General features: G+C 36.2%; 1 protein-coding gene across 1 annotated transcript in view; it reads right to left on the minus strand.

Moving 5' to 3' along the window:
* Positions 1-16,262, minus strand: part of LOC137657361 (uncharacterized) — a 33,238-nt gene extending 16,976 nt beyond the window's left edge. The window contains exons 1-3 of the mRNA XM_068391698.1: positions 16,172-16,262; positions 8,798-9,007; positions 8,126-8,255 (exon numbers count right to left, since the gene is read on the minus strand). Of these exons, the coding sequence (XP_068247799.1) occupies positions 8,126-8,255; positions 8,798-9,007; positions 16,172-16,262 (431 nt within the window). The remainder of the gene's footprint in view (positions 1-8,125; positions 8,256-8,797; positions 9,008-16,171) is intronic.
* Between the last annotated feature and the right edge of the window lie 1,769 nt (positions 16,263-18,031).

The raw sequence follows: 18,031 nt of genomic DNA on the forward strand, positions 1-18,031 counted from the left end.
TTTTTGGGGTATTTCGGTAACCTGGATTTTGGCTGTCGGGTTTATGGCTTTCGGGATTCCTGCGTGTGACTAGGAATATTGGTAATAAGGTCTTTTATATAATTCTATGCTTTTTGATTGGTCGGTTATATTAGTAATGAAGTCTTTTATATGGGTTTATGTTCTTTGATTGGTTTGATTTTAGAGTTGGTTGGTCAATTCTTGGAATTATATTTTCCTAATTACCTAATAATGATAATTTTTATTATTTTTCATTAATTCTACATAACAACAATTGCAGGTAGGATGAAGATGGCCGAAGTTATGTCGAAAGCTACCAACTAAAGAAGATGATAGCAACCTAGCAGCCCTTTCACCCCCAAAGGACGTACCGGTACGTTCTTGCAAAACACTGTTAATTACATATTTTTACATATTTTTGATAATTTTATGAGAAACTTCAGGCATTTTACAAAAGAATGTGACCAACCTGACCTCTCTAGGACAAAAATTAAGCTTTTTAGAGCAATTTTAAAAAATTATATAGCAAAATGTGCTCGAAATTTAACCTTATGGTGGGGGTAAAAGGGAGCAGAACATTTCATTTTTATTTAAATTGTGATTCCCGAGAGGAACCTGTACCAACCGTGTTTCACACAATTGTACATAATTCCTTTTGTATATATTATGCTTGTATCTTCGCTCCTCCCTCGCACTAAAACGAAAATGAAAATTCCTGTCTGGTTTTTCCTCTGTGATATTGTCTGTCTTGTGAACTTGTCATGTCCTGTTGCCTTGAGGTTTTGTATATAAGGAGAGTGTTCCACAACAATATAACTCAGTCGTTTCCAACCTGCCTTTGAGTTCACAACCTTCTCCTGACGAATCAACTCCTCTCCCGGCCCGTCACATTGGTGACCCCGGAAGTCGACTCGCTCCCACTGCCTTCCACCCCCACCTCCCTCGCCCCTCCATCGTTGATAATATGACGGAGGCGGACTCTACCCCAGCAGTTGGCACTGCGGCCGCTCCATTGAAACTTTCACCATTCGCTAGCAGAGAAGCGTTCGCTTGGTTTCAACGCGCTGAAGTCCACTTTCGTATCAGGGGCGTGACTCGCTCAACCACCAAAGCGGATTATGTTCTTGCGGCGATACCCGAGGACACCTTCCCAGAAATATCCGACTGGCTTTGTGAACAAGGAGACACCCCAATAGCGTATGACGACCTCAAATCATACCTTCTGCAGCAGTACTCGCCGTCGCCAGCCGCCCGTATAGCAAAGCTTTTTCAGCTCTCGCAACAACCGTTGGGGGACCAAAGGGCTTTGCTTGCCCTCAGGGAAATGACCAGTATCGCTCGCCTTCAACCTGCCGCAGACGGCTCTCCTCGTGAGGTGAACCTACTCCGTGCCCTTTGGATACGCCGTTTACCTGAACCTGTGCGCGCTGCCATACCCGATGTCGATAGTTTACCCATAAAGGACTTGATGACCAAAGCCGACGCCCTTATGGACAGCCACTTCAAGACCTCCATCAACGCCTCCACCCCTGACGACGAGGATGCCTTTTCAACGTCAACCGAAGCTGACATGAATGCCATAGGACATACACACCTACCCCGTGACGTGCCGAAGCAGCGACAAAGCCGCCCACCACCCACCAATCGCTCGCGCCCCAACGAACGACTTTTACAGCCACTTACTACCTCCCATCCGCCGCAGTTTTGCTACTACCACTTCAGATTCGGGGCAACCGCAAAGAAATGTGCCAAAGATTGTCAGTGGCCAAAAAACGTGTAAGTAGGCCATCGCTTGTGGCGGTGGCCTCCCATGTTTCTAATCTTTTCTTTTTACAGGATGCAGGAACGGGCGTGCGATTTTTGGTAGACACGGGTGCTTGTCGTTCTCTTTTGCCAAGGAAACTCTTCAAGGCACAACGTAGTCTGTCTACATCTGCCGACGTCCGCTTGGTAGCTGCCAACGGATCTGCGATACCCACCTACGGTTACGAGAGCCTCACATTATCGTTCGGAAACGGTAAATTCAATTGGAAGTTTCTCGTTGCTGACGTCACAATGCCAATCCTCGGTGCGGATTTCCTCTCTCATTTCCACCTTCTGGTCGATGTCGCCCACCGACGATTGGTCAACGCAGACTCGTACTTGTCGGCACCTCTTCAACCCGCCCCCTCTAACCTCGCTCTCCACATCAGCGCACCCACGGATGCCTACGCCAACCTCCTCACGTCGTACCCGGAAGTTTTCCGTCCAGAACTTCGCCAAACGCCCACGGTTCCTGCCAAGCACGGTATTTATCACCATATCAAGACGATGGGACCCCCAGTCTTCGCAAAATTCAGACGTCTGGCACCGGAACGATTGGCACCCGCCAAACAGACGTTCGCCGAAATGGAGAAAATGGGCCTTTGCCAAAAGGCCTCCAGCCCATGGTTGTCACCCTTACACATCGTTCTGAAGAAAGACGGCTCCCTCCGTCCGTGCGGGGATTACAGGCGCCTGAACATGCAAACAGAACCGGATCACTACCCCCTCCCAAACATTGCCGATGTAACCTCCTACCTGCACAAAGCAAAGGTTTTCTCTACGCTCGACCTCCTGAAGGGGTATTATCAGGTGCCTATGAACCCAGAAGACATCCCCAAGACCGCCATCACCACTCCGTTTGGCACATACACCTTCAATTACTCTTGTTTTGGCCTTCGTAATGCTGGGGCAACGTTTCAACGTCTCATGGGATGGCATCTTAGGGGACCTCCCTTTCTGTGTATGTTATGTGGACGACACACTTGTGTTCTCCTCCTCAAAAGAGGAACACCTCCGTCACCTGCGCATCGTGCTCGACCGCCTGCAACAAAACGGCCTTGTAGTCCGGTACGACAAGTGTACCTTTGGCGCCAACGAAGTGTCGTTCTTAGGGCACCGTATCACTCCTGAAGGAGTCCATCCCCTCCCTGAGAAGGTAGCAGCCGTTCAGAATTTCCCCACGCCCTCGACCGTCAAAGCTCTGCAGGAATTCTTGGGCATGATCAACTATTATCACCGTTTTCTGCCAGCCATTGCCGCCACTCTTGCTCCCCTCTACGCCTCCCTCAAGGGCAAGCCAAAGGACTTGAAGTGGGGTCCCCTTCAAGAAGCGGCCTTCTGCAATGCAAAGAAGGCCCTATCAACTGCTGCGGGTCTCACTTTTCCTATCCCACACGCCCCTCTCCTTCTCTCCACCGATGCCAGTGACGTTGCTATTGGTGCAGTACTCGAGCAGGTGGTCAAAGGCTCGCCCCGCCCATTGGCCTTCTTCAGCAGAAAACTGTCCAAGGCAGAATCGGGTTATTCTACCTTCGATCGAGAATTGCTGGCGGTGCACTTGGCTGTCCATCACTTTCGCCATTTCTTAGAAGGTACGCCCTTCGTCATTCGCACAGACCACATGCCTCTGGTGCACGCCTTCACTCGACAGTCTGACGCCTGGTCCGCCCGTCAACGCCGACATCTCTCCGCCGTGGCTGAATACAATTGCACCCTCCAATACGTCCCTGGGAAAATGAATCCCGTTGCCGATGCCCTGTCAAGAAACACGTTGGCTGCCGTTCAACTGGGATTGGATTACAACGCCCTGGCTGAAGCCCAACGACAGGATCCAGAGTATCAAGCTTGTAGGACATCCTGCACGTCCCTCCGTTGGGAGGATTTTCCCCTCGAAAACTCCAACACCACCCTCCTCTGTGACGTCAGTACTGGTAAACCGCGACCTTGGATTCCTGCTCCCATGCGCCGACAGGTGTTTGATTTCATCCACGGCCTTTCACATCCCTCGTGCCGTTCTACTGCACAGCTGCTGAAGGCAAAGTTCATTTGGCACGGCATTTCTAAGGATGCTAAGGATTGGGTCCGTGCCTGTACTTCTTGCCAAACTTCCAAAGTACATCGACACACGGATTCAGGAGTGGGCACCTTTCCTCAACCTCAGCGTCGTTTCGCACACATTCACGTCGACGTTGTAGGCCCCCTACCCACATCACAAGGACATCGTTACCTGTTTACCGTCATCGACCGCTCCACTCGTTGGCCTGAAGCCATTCCCATGGAAACTGCAACGTCCGCCTCATGTACATCTGCCTTACTCTCTGGATGGATTTCAAGATTCAGTATCCCTGAGCATATTACTTCTGACAGGGGAACCACTTTCACCTCTCAATTATGGACGTCATTAGCGAATCTCCTGGGCATCACCCTACATCAGACAACGGCCTACAACCCCGCTGCCAATGGAATGGTTGAACGTTTTCATCGCACCCTCAAAGCAGCTTTGATGTCCCTCTGCAAGGATTGCAACTGGTTTACTCAGCTTCCCTGGGTCCTCCTTGGACTAAGGACCACTCCTAAAGACGCCCTCGACGTCTCGGCAGCCGAAATGGTGTATGGCGACCCGTTGGTCGTCCCTGCCGAGTTTTTTCCTTCTACAAACTCCTCCGACGATCTCCAGCGCATACGTCACGTCGTGGGAAAATTTACTCCGTGCCACCAGACTTACAAGCCCCCAGCGAAGCATCACATACCAACGGACTTGCACTCTGCGACGCACGTCTTCCTGCGCAACGACACCAGCAAGCCACCGTTAACGCCCCCTTACACGGGACCTTTCCTTGTGATCCGACGCAGTCCGAAAGCATTCCTCCTAAACATTCGGGGCAAAGAAGACTGGGTCTCCATTGATCGTCTAAAACCTGCTTATCTTCTGCCAGATGACCCGCCTACAGTTCGCCTCTCTAGATCAGGGCGCCCTATTTAACATGTACAGTATGTCATTTTTAGGGGGGGAGCCATGTACCAACCGTGTTTCACACAATTGTACATAATTCCTTTTGTATATATTATGCTTGTATCTTCGCTCCTCCCTCGCACTAAAACGAACATGAAAATTCCTGTCTGGGGTTTCCTCTGTGATATTGTCTGTCTTGTGAACTTGTCATGTCCTGTTGCCTTGAGGTTTTGTATATAAGGAGAGTGTTCCACAACAATATAACTCAGTCGTTTCCAACCTGCCTTTGAGTTCACAACCTTCTCCTGACGAATCACAACTCCTCTCTCGGCCCGTCACAAACCAAACTATCAGCTATTATATATATATATATATATATATATATATATATATATATATATATATATATATATATATATATATATAGTATGCCTAGAAGTTTTTAAGAATTTAGATCGGAAAAAATGTAGAAGTTGATATCAATGGGGAATAATTCAACAACTTAAGGTTAGCAGATGACATAGTTGTGTTTAGTGAATCATGGGAAGAATTACAAAAGATGATAGAAGATTTGAATAGAGAATGTAGATAGATAGGACTGAAAACGAATATGAGTGAAACTAAGATGATGTTTAATGAAAATGTAGACACACAACAAATAAGAGTTATGGACAAGCCTCTAGATTGTTACTGAATATACGTATTTAGGACAGACAGTAAGTGTTTCCTCAGGACACAAGACCGAAATTAAAAGAAGATAAGCATAGGATGGAGAGCATTTGGTAAACAAAATGAGACTATGAAAATAAAAAGGCCACTTTCTCTAAATATAAATGTATTTAATGAGTTGGTCCTACCAATATCAACTTATGCATTCGAAAATCGAAGCCTTACTAAAGCCTTGGAACATAAGCACTTTGTAAACAAAATGAGATCATGAAAATAAAAATGCCACTTTCTCTAAATATAAAAGTATTTAATGAGATGCTCCTACCAGTATTAACTTATGCATCAGAAACTCGGTGCCTTACTAAAGCCTTGGAACATAAGCACTTGGTAAACAAAATGAGATTATGAAAATAAACATGCCACTTTCTCTAAGTATAAAAGTATTTATTGAGATGGCCCAACCAGTATCAACTTATGTATCATAAACTCGGAGCATTACTAAAGCCTTCGAACAAAAGCTGTTACAACTCAAAGAGCCACGGAAAGAATAATGATGGGAATACCGCTGAGAGAGCAACATGGATACGAGACCAAACTAAAGTAGAGGATATTCTAAAAACACGTAAGAAAGAAATGGACATGGGCATGACATACAATAACAATCACAGACAATAGAATGACAAAATTGGTCCCTAGAGAAGCAGGGGAAGGAAGAGAAGACGATTGATTTGACGAACTACGAAAGTTTGCGGGTGTGGACTGGCACAGAAAGACCACAAAGAGACGCAATTGGATGCTCATGTCAGAGGCCTTTGTTCTGCAGTGGACTATTAACAGCTGATGATGATATATACAGTATATGTGTTTGTGTATATACATACATATATATATATATATATATATATATATATATATATATAGCCTATATATATATATGTGTGTGTGTGTGTGTGATCATATATATGTATGTATGTATGTATGTATGTATGTATAGTGTTGGAAATAATCTCTCGAGGTGTTTTAAGAGCATAAAATAATTAAGATGAACTGAACAATAATAGTAATAATTATCATAATTATAAGTTATTGTTACGTAACTACTCAGGGGCATATATACGTGTATATATATATATATTTATATTTATATATATATATATATATATATATTGTAAGCTTCGTAAATGAAGGGTGATTTTCAACGAATGTACTATGACGCAATAAAATCTAATGCTATATATAGGGTTAGGAACGAAGTGGTGAGAGTGAGAACGGGTGTAAGAAATGAGTTAGCAGCCAGAGTGGATATGAATGTGTTGAGGTGGTTTGGCCATGTTGAGAGAATGGAAAATGGCTGTCTGCTAAAGAAGGTGATGAATGCAAGAGTTGATGGGAGAAGTACAAGAGGAAGGCCAAGGTTTGGGTGGATGGATGGAGTGAAGAAAGCTCTGGGTGATAGGAGGGTAGATGTGAGAGAGGCAAGAGAGCGTGCTAGAAATAAGAATGAATGGCGAGCGATTGTGACGCAGTGCCGGTAGGCCCTGCTGCTGCCTCCGATGCCTTAGATGACCGCGGAGGTAGCAGCAGTAGGGGATTCAGCATTATGAAGCTTCATCTGTGGTGGATAATGTGGGAGGGTGGGCTGTGGCACCCTAGCAATACCATCTGAACTCGGTTGAGTCCCTTGTTAGGCTGGAGGAACGTAGAGAGTAGAGGTCCCCTTTTTGTTTTTGTTTCATTTGTTGGTGTCGGCTAACCCCCAAAATTGGGGGAAGTGCCTTGGTATATGTATGTATATATGAAATGTCGAAGAGTCCATGTATTAGCATGTATGCTAATACATGGAAATTAGAGCAGTAGTGATCTTATCTAAAACAGCTACGATTCAGATATTAAGTTCTATCTTAGTAATAATGGGTTTCTTTAGGAAAGTGTTTTTTTTTTTTTTATTAAATGAACAGGAATAATTTTAGCAACATCTTCGGAAGTTATGTAAACATGAAGTTCTTTCATTGCAAGATCCTCACGAGCATTTTGAGCCCAGGGTTTGTTGATGTAACGCTTGAGAATTAACTTAATGCATACCCGAGGTTGGGTATGTAAAGGTTAGTTTAGTCAGAGAAGGATAAATCTCTTTGAGAATTACGTTAATGCAAATGTATTAAGGTAGAAAATATGAGAATTTCATGACACCAATATTCAAGAGTATACTTGTGTTAAAAATTGTGAGGGAAATGTTTTGCTAGATAATGCATACAAGAGAAAAGTAGTAAGTAGAGGGATGTAATGATGGATGGGAATGTCAGAAATCTGATTAAGCATTAATAGGTTGCAATGACTGTACAAATGGGTGGTTCAACTGAAGAACAAGTGTTCACAAAATCAATAAATATTACATGTTTAATTTGTCAGAAATAAGCCATATTCCCAGTGTTTGACAATCTTTCTACATTACTTACTTCAATTATTCTCTAATAACCAACCATGTCTCCTATCACCAATGGCTTTTCAAGTTGCTTATTGATTTCATACAACATACTCCTTACGAGATTTATGATAAAAATAGCAAATGTTTCAGTCATATACAAATAATGAAAAAAATTAAAGTTTTGGTAAAGAAAATCCAGTAACGCATACACATTATTCTAACCACAATGCTTCTCGACTCTTGTCACCTCTAAGAAAACAGCAATTAATTCTCACTTGAAAGACGGATGCTCGAACACCAGGCAGGTATGATGCCAGCCACCGAGGGAGCCATCCACATGCAATCCCAACCCTGACGATTCCTTCAGGTCGTTGTAATAAAACTGCATTTCAGGGCCATTCTGATCTGATATAATAAACAAATAAACAAACGTTTTCAGTGAAAATGTCACACTAAGAACATCAAGAAAAATATTAATAATCATAGCACCTTGCATGTAGGTGTACCAGCTAATGAATGCATATGGCATATCATACTGTCTTCTTAATACGAGGTTGAAGCATACAATATCTTTATATCGAGAACATGAATGTTGCCTCTTGTCAAAATAAGCGTAATATTGTAGGCCACACTGTTTACATTGAAATAACATTGGTGAAACACGCAGTCATATATATATATATATATATATATATATATATATATATATATATATATATATATATATACACACTTTTATATGTATGTATTATATATATATATGTGTGTGTGTGTGTATGTACACATAAAAGTGAATATATATATATATATATATATATATATATATATATACATATATATATATACACCCATATAAAAGTGTGTGTATATATATATATATATATATATCTATATATATATATATATATATTGTATGTGCATAAAAAAGAAAATCCCATTATACATACACGTAAGGAAAGCATTGTCGTACAAGTCCGAATAGGCGTATGAGAAGAAGGGCACGATCTCCCTGTACTGGAGGATTCGTATCCTAATGCAGAGAGTGACGGAGGTCAAGTAATCCGTGCTGTTGCTCGGGAACATGTAATGCATATACTCTTCCGTCGTTCCTGGATTCAACACGTCCGTCTGTAATCCAAACAGGTACGATTCATCGCCTGTGAAAAGGATAGAAAGAAAACGCTTCAGTATTTCGGCTATTGAAGGTTTTGATCATTCTGAGATTTTTTTTTTTTATATATTAACAACTCTTATCATTTAATAAATAAAATGGTGGCAAGGAGATTCATTGACGAATAGGCATAATAAGAACTCAGAGAGTTTCAATATGCTTCGAATATATATATATATATATATATATATATATATATATATATATATATATATATATATATATATATATATACATATATAAACTTATATATATATATATATATATATATATATATATATATATATAGCAGAAATGCGAACGAAATAATAAAGCAATAGACATAATTACGTTAAATAAATGAAATTCGAGAGGAAAGAACCATAACAAATACACCAAGAATAAAATTAAGTGAATTAAAATAATAGAAAAAGCACAAAGAGAAATCTAAGCAAATAAAATGATGAATTTGCTTTTTTTTCTGTAATATTTCAACTCATTTCATTTTTTTTTTTTTTTTACTCAGATGATGGGAAATGTTGCTCCCGAAAGCTCAGCAAAAAATTAGTCCAAAATGTTGAAGTATCTACTTTCGTTCGCCTTGAGAGAGAGAGAGAGAGAGAGAGAGAGAGAGAGAGAGAGAGAGAGAGAGAGAGAGAGAGAGAATGCTTGTAAAACCTAACCCGTTACACATTTATGAAACTTTTCTTAGTATGATTTCAGAAAAAAATAGGGTTCGAAGAACACATTGCTGTGGTAAAACAAAATATGCATATTACGAAGAAGTTAATAATTTTAAGCCTTTTTTATCGTTTTCTCAATAACTGTATCCAAATGGAATCTTTAACAGTCGATTACATCCTACAAAAAACCACCATGAATTAAGGCGGAACAATAAGAGAAAGATGAACTTGCAAAGTTGAATCAAGCAGGTTTTATTATCAGTAACGGTGATATGGCTTCGTAACGTGTACTCAAAATGGCTTCTTGCTGAGAAATGTAGTCACTTTTTCTTTTCTAAATGAGGCAATAGACGACGTGGCAGGATGCTTTAAAGCACTCTAATGGGAACAAACGGAGAGCACTTGTGAAAGTAGGCTCATAACATTCCTGGTACAGAGAAATAATGGCGTTATAAATTCTGCACTCGGGAACCATTAAACTCACATGGTAAATATGGACAAGTCAATGACATGTTTTTACCGGCTTCACAGACAATCAAAATTCTTTAGATGCACTATATTACTTCGAATGATATCTATTCATTGTCATTTCTCTGACGCTTACAACCAAGTTTTAGCTCAGTAAAACGCAATAAAATCATTTACAGCTCCATATATCAGACTTTCCAAAATTTCGTTTGAAATTTTCTCGAGATCAGTTCTCGAAAGGAAAGTTAGCATTTGATAAGGGCATCAGATAACAAGAGCATTAAAAAAAAAAAAATAATGATATAAGAAGGTAATGATTATAAGAAAAACAAGAAAACTCGAATGAATTTTACGGTATATAATAAACCAAAAATACAATTACACAAAGACGGTATAGCTATTATCTTTAATAATAATTCTCTGCAAAATAAGAAGGTAAAATATTTTAAATTTTTTATTTATAAAAGCGTCAAAGGCCAATTCGTTATTAAAAGTCGTTTGCAAAGTAATTGATTTAAAAAGAACTCGCTATGACTGGCTGCCTTGCCTTCTACATTTGATTGACCCTAATCACCGCAGACATACTTCTCTTAAAAAGCTGACCAGTATCATAATTATTATTATTATTAATTGCTAAGCTACAACCCTAGTTGAAAAAGCAGAATGCTATAAGCCCAGGGGCTCCAACAGGGAAAATAGCCCAGTAAGGAAAGGAAACTAAGGACAAAATAAATATTTTAAGAATATTAAAATAAACATTTCCTATGTAAACTATAAAAGCAAAACATGAGGAAGAAAAATTAGATAGAATAGTGTGGCCGAGTGTACCCTCAAGCAAGAGAACTCTAATCCCAGATAGTGGAAGACCATGATACAAAGGCTATGGCACTACCCAAGACTAGAGAACAATGGTTTGATTTTGGAGTGTCCTCATAGAAGAGCTGCTTACCATAGCTAAAGAGTCTCTTCTACCCTTACCAAGAGGAAAGTAGCCACTGAACAATTACAGTGCCTCAAATGTTCCACTAATACCACATTTCATGTTATGCTGGATAAAAATGCTTGTGATTTAGAGTTTAGTGATAGGGGTTATTCGGTTAAAACTGGGATGAAAAGAACTAGACTGATTCCATTAAGGTAATATGCGAAAATCTCTTCTCACCACCAGATGGATAATCAACAGATGAAGAAAGAAGCTATGGTTTTTTTTTGTACAAAATGATTTATGGAAAAGTTCATTTTACAGAGAAAAAAATAAATGGGAAATAATCAATGGATATTTAAGTAAAGAATACTATTGTTGAAATCATAATTAACTCAAAAAAAAAAAAATACTATTGTTGAAGAGAAAAGTAACTCTCATACTTGTGTTAAAATGAAAAATAACTAAAAATACAGAATACTGGTGTTGAAATGAAAAGTATCTCAAAACAATAAAATACTAGTGTTAAAATGAAAAATAACTCTCCAAAAAATAATACTAGTGTTAAAATAAAAAGTAACTCAAAAAAAATACTAGCGTTAAAATGAAAAGTATCTCTCAAAAAAGAATACCAGTGTTAAAATGAAAAGTAACTCACAAAAATACTAGTGTTAAAATGGAAAATAACCCTAAAAATGAATACCAGTGTTAAATGAAAAGTAACGCTCAAAAAATTAATACTAGTGCTAAAATGAAAAGGAACTAAAAAAAAAAGTATTAAAATGGAAAGTTATCTCTCTCTCTCTCTCTCTCTCTCTCTCTCTCTCTCTCTCTCTCTCTCTCTCTCTCTCTCTCTCTCTCTCTCTCTCTATCTCTCTCAAACAAACAAACAAATAAAAAAGAATACTAGAGTTAAAATTAAATGTAATTCACAAAAGGACACCATTGATAACATAAAAAGTACTCTCTCAAAAAAGAATACTAGTGTTAGAATGAAAAGTAACTAAAAAGAATAATAATACGAGTGTTGAAATGAAAGTAACTCACAAAAGAATACTAGTGGTAAATGAAAAGTAACTCTCCAAAAATAATAATGGTTTTAAATAACTAACAGAAAAAGAATACTCAAGTTAAAATGAAAAGTAACTCACAAAAAAAAAAATGCTAGTGTTAGAACGAAAAGTAACTCCCCCAAAAAAGAATACCAGTGTTAAACTGAAGAGAAACTAAAAAAAGGGATACTTGTTTTAATTTGAAAAGTAACTCCCTAAAAAAAGAATACTAGTGTTAAAATGAAAATTAAATCACAAAACGAATATTAGTGTTAAAACGAAAAGTAACTCAAAAAATAATACTAGTCTTGAAATAAAAAGTAACTCACAAAAAAGAATACTAGGGTTCAAATGATAAGTAACTCTAAAAAAAGAATACTAGTGTTAAAATGAAAAGTCATTTACAAAAATGAATACTATTGTTAAAATGATAAGTGACACTCAAAAAAGAATACTTATGTTAAAATGAAAAGTAACTCACAAAACAGAATACTAGTGTTCAAGCGCAAAGTAACACAAAAAGGAATACTAGTATTACAATGAAAAGTAATTCAATAAAAGAATACTAGTGTTAAAACGAAAAGTAATTCACAAAAAAAGAATACTAGAGTTAAAATGATAAGTAACTCTCAAAAAAGAATATTAGTGTTAAAATGAAAAGTAACTCCAATAAAAAAAAAATACTGGAGTTAAAATGAAAACTGACTCTCAAAAAAGAATACTGGTGTTAAAACGAAAAGTAACTCTCTCAAAACGGAAGGACACCATTGTTCACATTCTTATACATGACTACAAAGATGCTTTTAAAAATATGTTATGGAGGTCAAAACCAGTTCTCTTGAACTTGCTAGATAAGTGAGGGATACAGGCTAGTATTTGAGGTAAAATATTACTATTCAGGGAAAACACTCCCGTTTTAAAATAATTTTTTTGCTTCAATCCTATATCTTTAAAAGGGTGACAATAGGCTTCAGGTGTATTTAAGAGGACCTTCAATATATATATATATATATATATATATATATATATATATATAAATATATATATATGTATATATATATATATATATATATATATATATATATATATATATCATTCATTCAAAAGCATTGCATTGTTTTCACGTTAGAGATACCAGAACATTCTTATCGTTTTTTAATATATATATATATATATATATATATATATATATATATATATATATATATATATACATATACATATACATATATATATATATATATATATACATATATACATATATATATATATATATATATATATATATATACATATATACATATATATATATATATATATACTGTATGTATATAAATATATATATTTATATATATACATACATAAATATACTGTTTATATACACATATATATGAATATATATATATAATATATATATATACCTAAATTAGTTTCGTAATCTTCTCAATTATCTATCATATCAAGTCACTTAGCTCTGCAGCGAATTCCAAATGGAATGGCAGCAAAATTTTGACGGTCGCAATTAATTTCCAATAGAGTGGCCACATGGAATGTGGAGATAGGGTTCCAGATAAGTTTATAGATAAGAAGCCATTAAGAATGACGGAATATCGCATCCCAGCATCCTTTCTGTTTTTTTACTGAACCAATCGAACTGACTGGTTTTTTGAAGCGGCTAAATCTCCTGCTGTGAATCGCAACGAATGGCCCATCAAAAATCCAATATTGAAAAAGAGAATAGAAAATAAAAGATGTTACTCTTTGACTGCAATCAGAGCTTAACAGTGAAATTTTAAATAAACTTTCACAAAAATTATTTAAAGTTTTTTTTTTTATATAGTTCACATTTTTTCTTGAAATTTTCAATTACATAAATTGCAAATCTAGATTCAGATCAATTATAGTATGTATCGGTTTTTTACTTGTCTAACATGATTTATATAAATCAATTAACAAATTTGAATAAGAAGTTGGACTAAAAGAAAAAAGAATATATATCCCCTTATCTTTAACATAGAACAATGAACACGCACACAGACCAACTTATAACACGTGTGATATAATTTAGAAAAGTAAAAAGAAAATGGAATTTCAAAAGGTAGAAAAAAAATAATTATTTTACCATCTAATAACATAAAAAAGTTGCTCTTTAACATCTAACCCGTTTCTAAATTAAGAAAATTAATTTACCCAATGACATGAAGCTAATTACCCTTCAGTTTGATTAATGATCCGACAAGTAAATGAAAAAGAACCTTATTATGAAAATGTTCAGAATATCTGAATTTCACAGCGGTTGAACTGAGATGTCTTAGGCTAATTTCTCTGGAAGTTTATACTGAGCACAGAAGAATTTTTTGTGATATTGTAAAGAAATATCACCATGGCTAAGTATGGAGAGATTGTTTTTAGTGTAGTTTTAAGAAAATCCTCATTACTAAGTATGGAAAGATTGTTTTAGTGTTATTTTAAAAAAAATCACCATTGCTAAGTATGGAAGGATTGTTTTTAGTGTAGTTTTAAGAAAAATCCCCATTGCTAAGTATGGAAAGATTGTTTTAGTGTTATTTAAAAAAAATCCCCATTGCTAAGTATGGAAGGATTGTTTTTAGTGTAGTTTTAAGAAAAATCCCCATTGCTAAGTATGGAAAGATTGTTTTAGTGTTATTTTAAGAAAAATCACCATTGCTAAGTATGGAAGGATTGTTTTTGGTGTTATTTTAAGAAAAATCATCCTTGCTAAGTATGGGAAGATTGTTTTTACTGTTATTTAATAAAATCCTCATTGCTCAGTATAATAGGATTGTTTTAGTGTTATTCTAAGAAAAATTACCATTGCTAAGTATGGAAGGATTGTTTCTCGTGTTAATTTAAGAAAAATCACCATTGCTAAGTAGGGAAAGATTGTTTTTACTTTTATTTTAAGAAAAATCACCATTACTAAGTATGGAAGGATTTTTTGTGATATTGTAAAGAAAAATCACCATAGCTAAGTATGGAAGGATTGTTTTAGTGTCATTTTAAGAAAAATCGTCATTGCTAAGTATGGAATGATGGTTTTTAGTGTTATTTCAAGAAAAATCACCATTGCTAAGTATGGAAGGATTGTTTTTGGTGTTGTTTTAAGAAAAATCACCATTGCTAAGTATGGAAGGATTGTTTTTAGTGTTATTTTAAGAAAATTCATCATTGCTAATTATAGAAGGATTGTTTTAGTGTTATTTTAAGAAAAATCATCATTGCTAAGTATGGAAAAATTGTTTTAGTGTTATTTTAAGAAATATCACCATTCTCAAGTATGGAAGGATTATTTTAGTGTTAGTTTAAGAAAAATCATCATTGCTAAGTATGGAAAGATTGTTTTTAGTGTTGTTTTAAGAAAAATCACCATGGCTAAGTATGGAAGGATTATTTTTCCGTGTTATTGTAAAAAAAAAATCACCATTACTAAGTTTGCAGGAATTGTTTTTGTGTTATTATAAAGAAAAATCAACCTTGCCAAGTATTAAGGGATTTTTTCTGTTATTGTAAAGAAAAGTCTACGTTGCTAAGCATGGAAGGATTTTTTTAATGTTATTGTAAAGAGATTCACCATTTCTAAGTATGAAGGGATTTTTCTACGTTATTGTAGAGAAAATTCATCATTGCTAAGTATGGAGAGATTACATTTTAGATTATTGTAATAAAATCACCATTACTAAGTATGAATGGATTTTTTAAAGTAAAGGAAAATCACCAATGCTAAGTATATAGTTTTTTAGCTATTGTAAATGAAAATCACCATTGTTAAGTGTAGAGGGATTTTTTTCCTGATATTGCAAAGAAAAAACACCAATGTTCGTCTAACACGTTCCAAAATTCAAACTTATTCTTCCATGCAAACATAGTGTCAACAAATGGATTCTCTAAGTCACACCATCTCAATATGTTCCCTTATGACAAAAAAAAAAAAAAAAAAAAAAAAAAAAAAAAAAAAAAAAAAAAAAAAAAATTCAACAATACGGGAAGAAATATCCAAGACCAAATCTATACTAAAGTTAACCGACTGTTTAGAGAAGTTGCGGGCGAAACGATGATCAAAGCCAGTGACAGCACAGACGGAACCAGGAGCTGACGAGTCCAGTCTTGACGGTTCATGGTGCAGTACTGAGCCTTCCCTTCAGCGTGAATAAGACTGAAATGACTGACCTTTTACTTAAAGGCTACCAGATCTCATTGCATATTGACTATAGGATGGGTATGTAACCTACTGCCCACAAAGAGATTTTGATCGGCAAGGCAGAGATAAACCGATAAGAGAAAAATATGAAACTTGTCTTGTTTCTTCCTTCACGAATAAAACATTAAGAGAGAGAGAGAGAGAGAGAGAGAGAGAGAGAGAGAGACTAGAAGTTAACGATATAGGAAAGGAATATTTACTTATTTATCTATTTATTTACCCAACAGTGTTGCTATTTGGTCGTTGCATAACATATTCCTGTTTAACATTACACCAAGGTCTTTAATTGCTTCCTTGTTTGTGATTGTCTCGTTATTAGGTCCCCTGTATGCATATACCATTCTTTCTCTGTTTCCATAATATACTGATTCGAACTTATCGGAGTTAAATACCATCCTATTTATCTCCGCCCATTCATATATTTTGTTTAGATCTCTTTTTAATGAGTTCCTATCTTCATCACAAGTAATTTCTCTACTTATGCTTGTGTCATCGGCGAAACTTCTCACTACAGAGTCTTTAACATTACAGTCTATGTCTGTGATCATAATAACAAACTGCAGTGCAGCTAATACCGTGCCCTGTGGCACGCCAGATATTACTTGAGCTTCATCTGATTTCTCGTCATTTGCAACCACTATGTTTTCTGTTTTGTAGAAATTCTTTTATCCATTTTCCTATCTTTCCCTTAATATTATGCTTTCTCATTTTTTTCTCTAATATATTATGGTCTGCCTTGTCAAAGACTTTTGCAAAATCAAGATATACCACATCTGTGTCTTTTTCATTTATCATATTATTATTTATGTTTTCATAGTGTGCTATCAGTTGGGTTTGTGTACTTTTTCCGGGCACAAAACCGTGTTGACCTACATTAAAAAAATTATCTTTAACCAAATGATTCATTATTTTCTTTTCTATTACCCTTTCATACACTTTCATAATATGTGATGTTAGACTAACTGGTCTATAATTGCTTGCCTCTAGTCTTGATCCACTTTTGAAAATATGGGTTATATATGCTAATTTATGTTTAACATATATCTCGCTCATATCTACACTTTGTCTAAACAGTATTGCAAGCGGCTTCGCGATAGTGTGTGTGTGCAGTTTTTTTAACAAAATCGCTGGAACTCCATTTGGCCCAGCCGCTGATCCATTTTTAATTTTGCTTATAGCCTGCAAAAAGAATAAAATGTGTGGAAATTGATGGAAATAAAAAGTAAAATAGAAAATGCAGAAAAAAAGATTATACGATCGAAAGAAAATGAAAAAGGTACACCGACAATTCCGCACTGGATAATTCAGCGAAGACAATTCAGCGCTGCCAATTCAGCGAATGACAATTCAGCTTAGAATCAATTCAGCGCATGACAATTCAACACTAGGACAAATCAGCACAAGGACAATTCGGCGCCAAAAGGCACACACGGTTCAGTGAATGACAATTCAGCATAAGAACAATTCTGCACAGTAACAAGTCAGCATAAGGAAGCAACTACAAAGAAATTCAGCAAAAAGTTTTAACACTTTATTGTTAATATATAAAAAGGGATATAAAAGATTTAATAAATTTACATATTAAAATTAATACATACAGTATATGTAAAAAGAAGTGAATTAATTTATTTCTGCAATTCAATGAGGTAGCTTATATTTTGTAAGTATTCCAACTTATCAAATCGAC

The sequence above is a fragment of the Palaemon carinicauda genome, chromosome 18 (genome assembly GCF_036898095.1).
Source record: "Palaemon carinicauda isolate YSFRI2023 chromosome 18, ASM3689809v2, whole genome shotgun sequence".
NCBI classification, from domain to species: domain Eukaryota; kingdom Metazoa; phylum Arthropoda; class Malacostraca; order Decapoda; family Palaemonidae; genus Palaemon; species Palaemon carinicauda.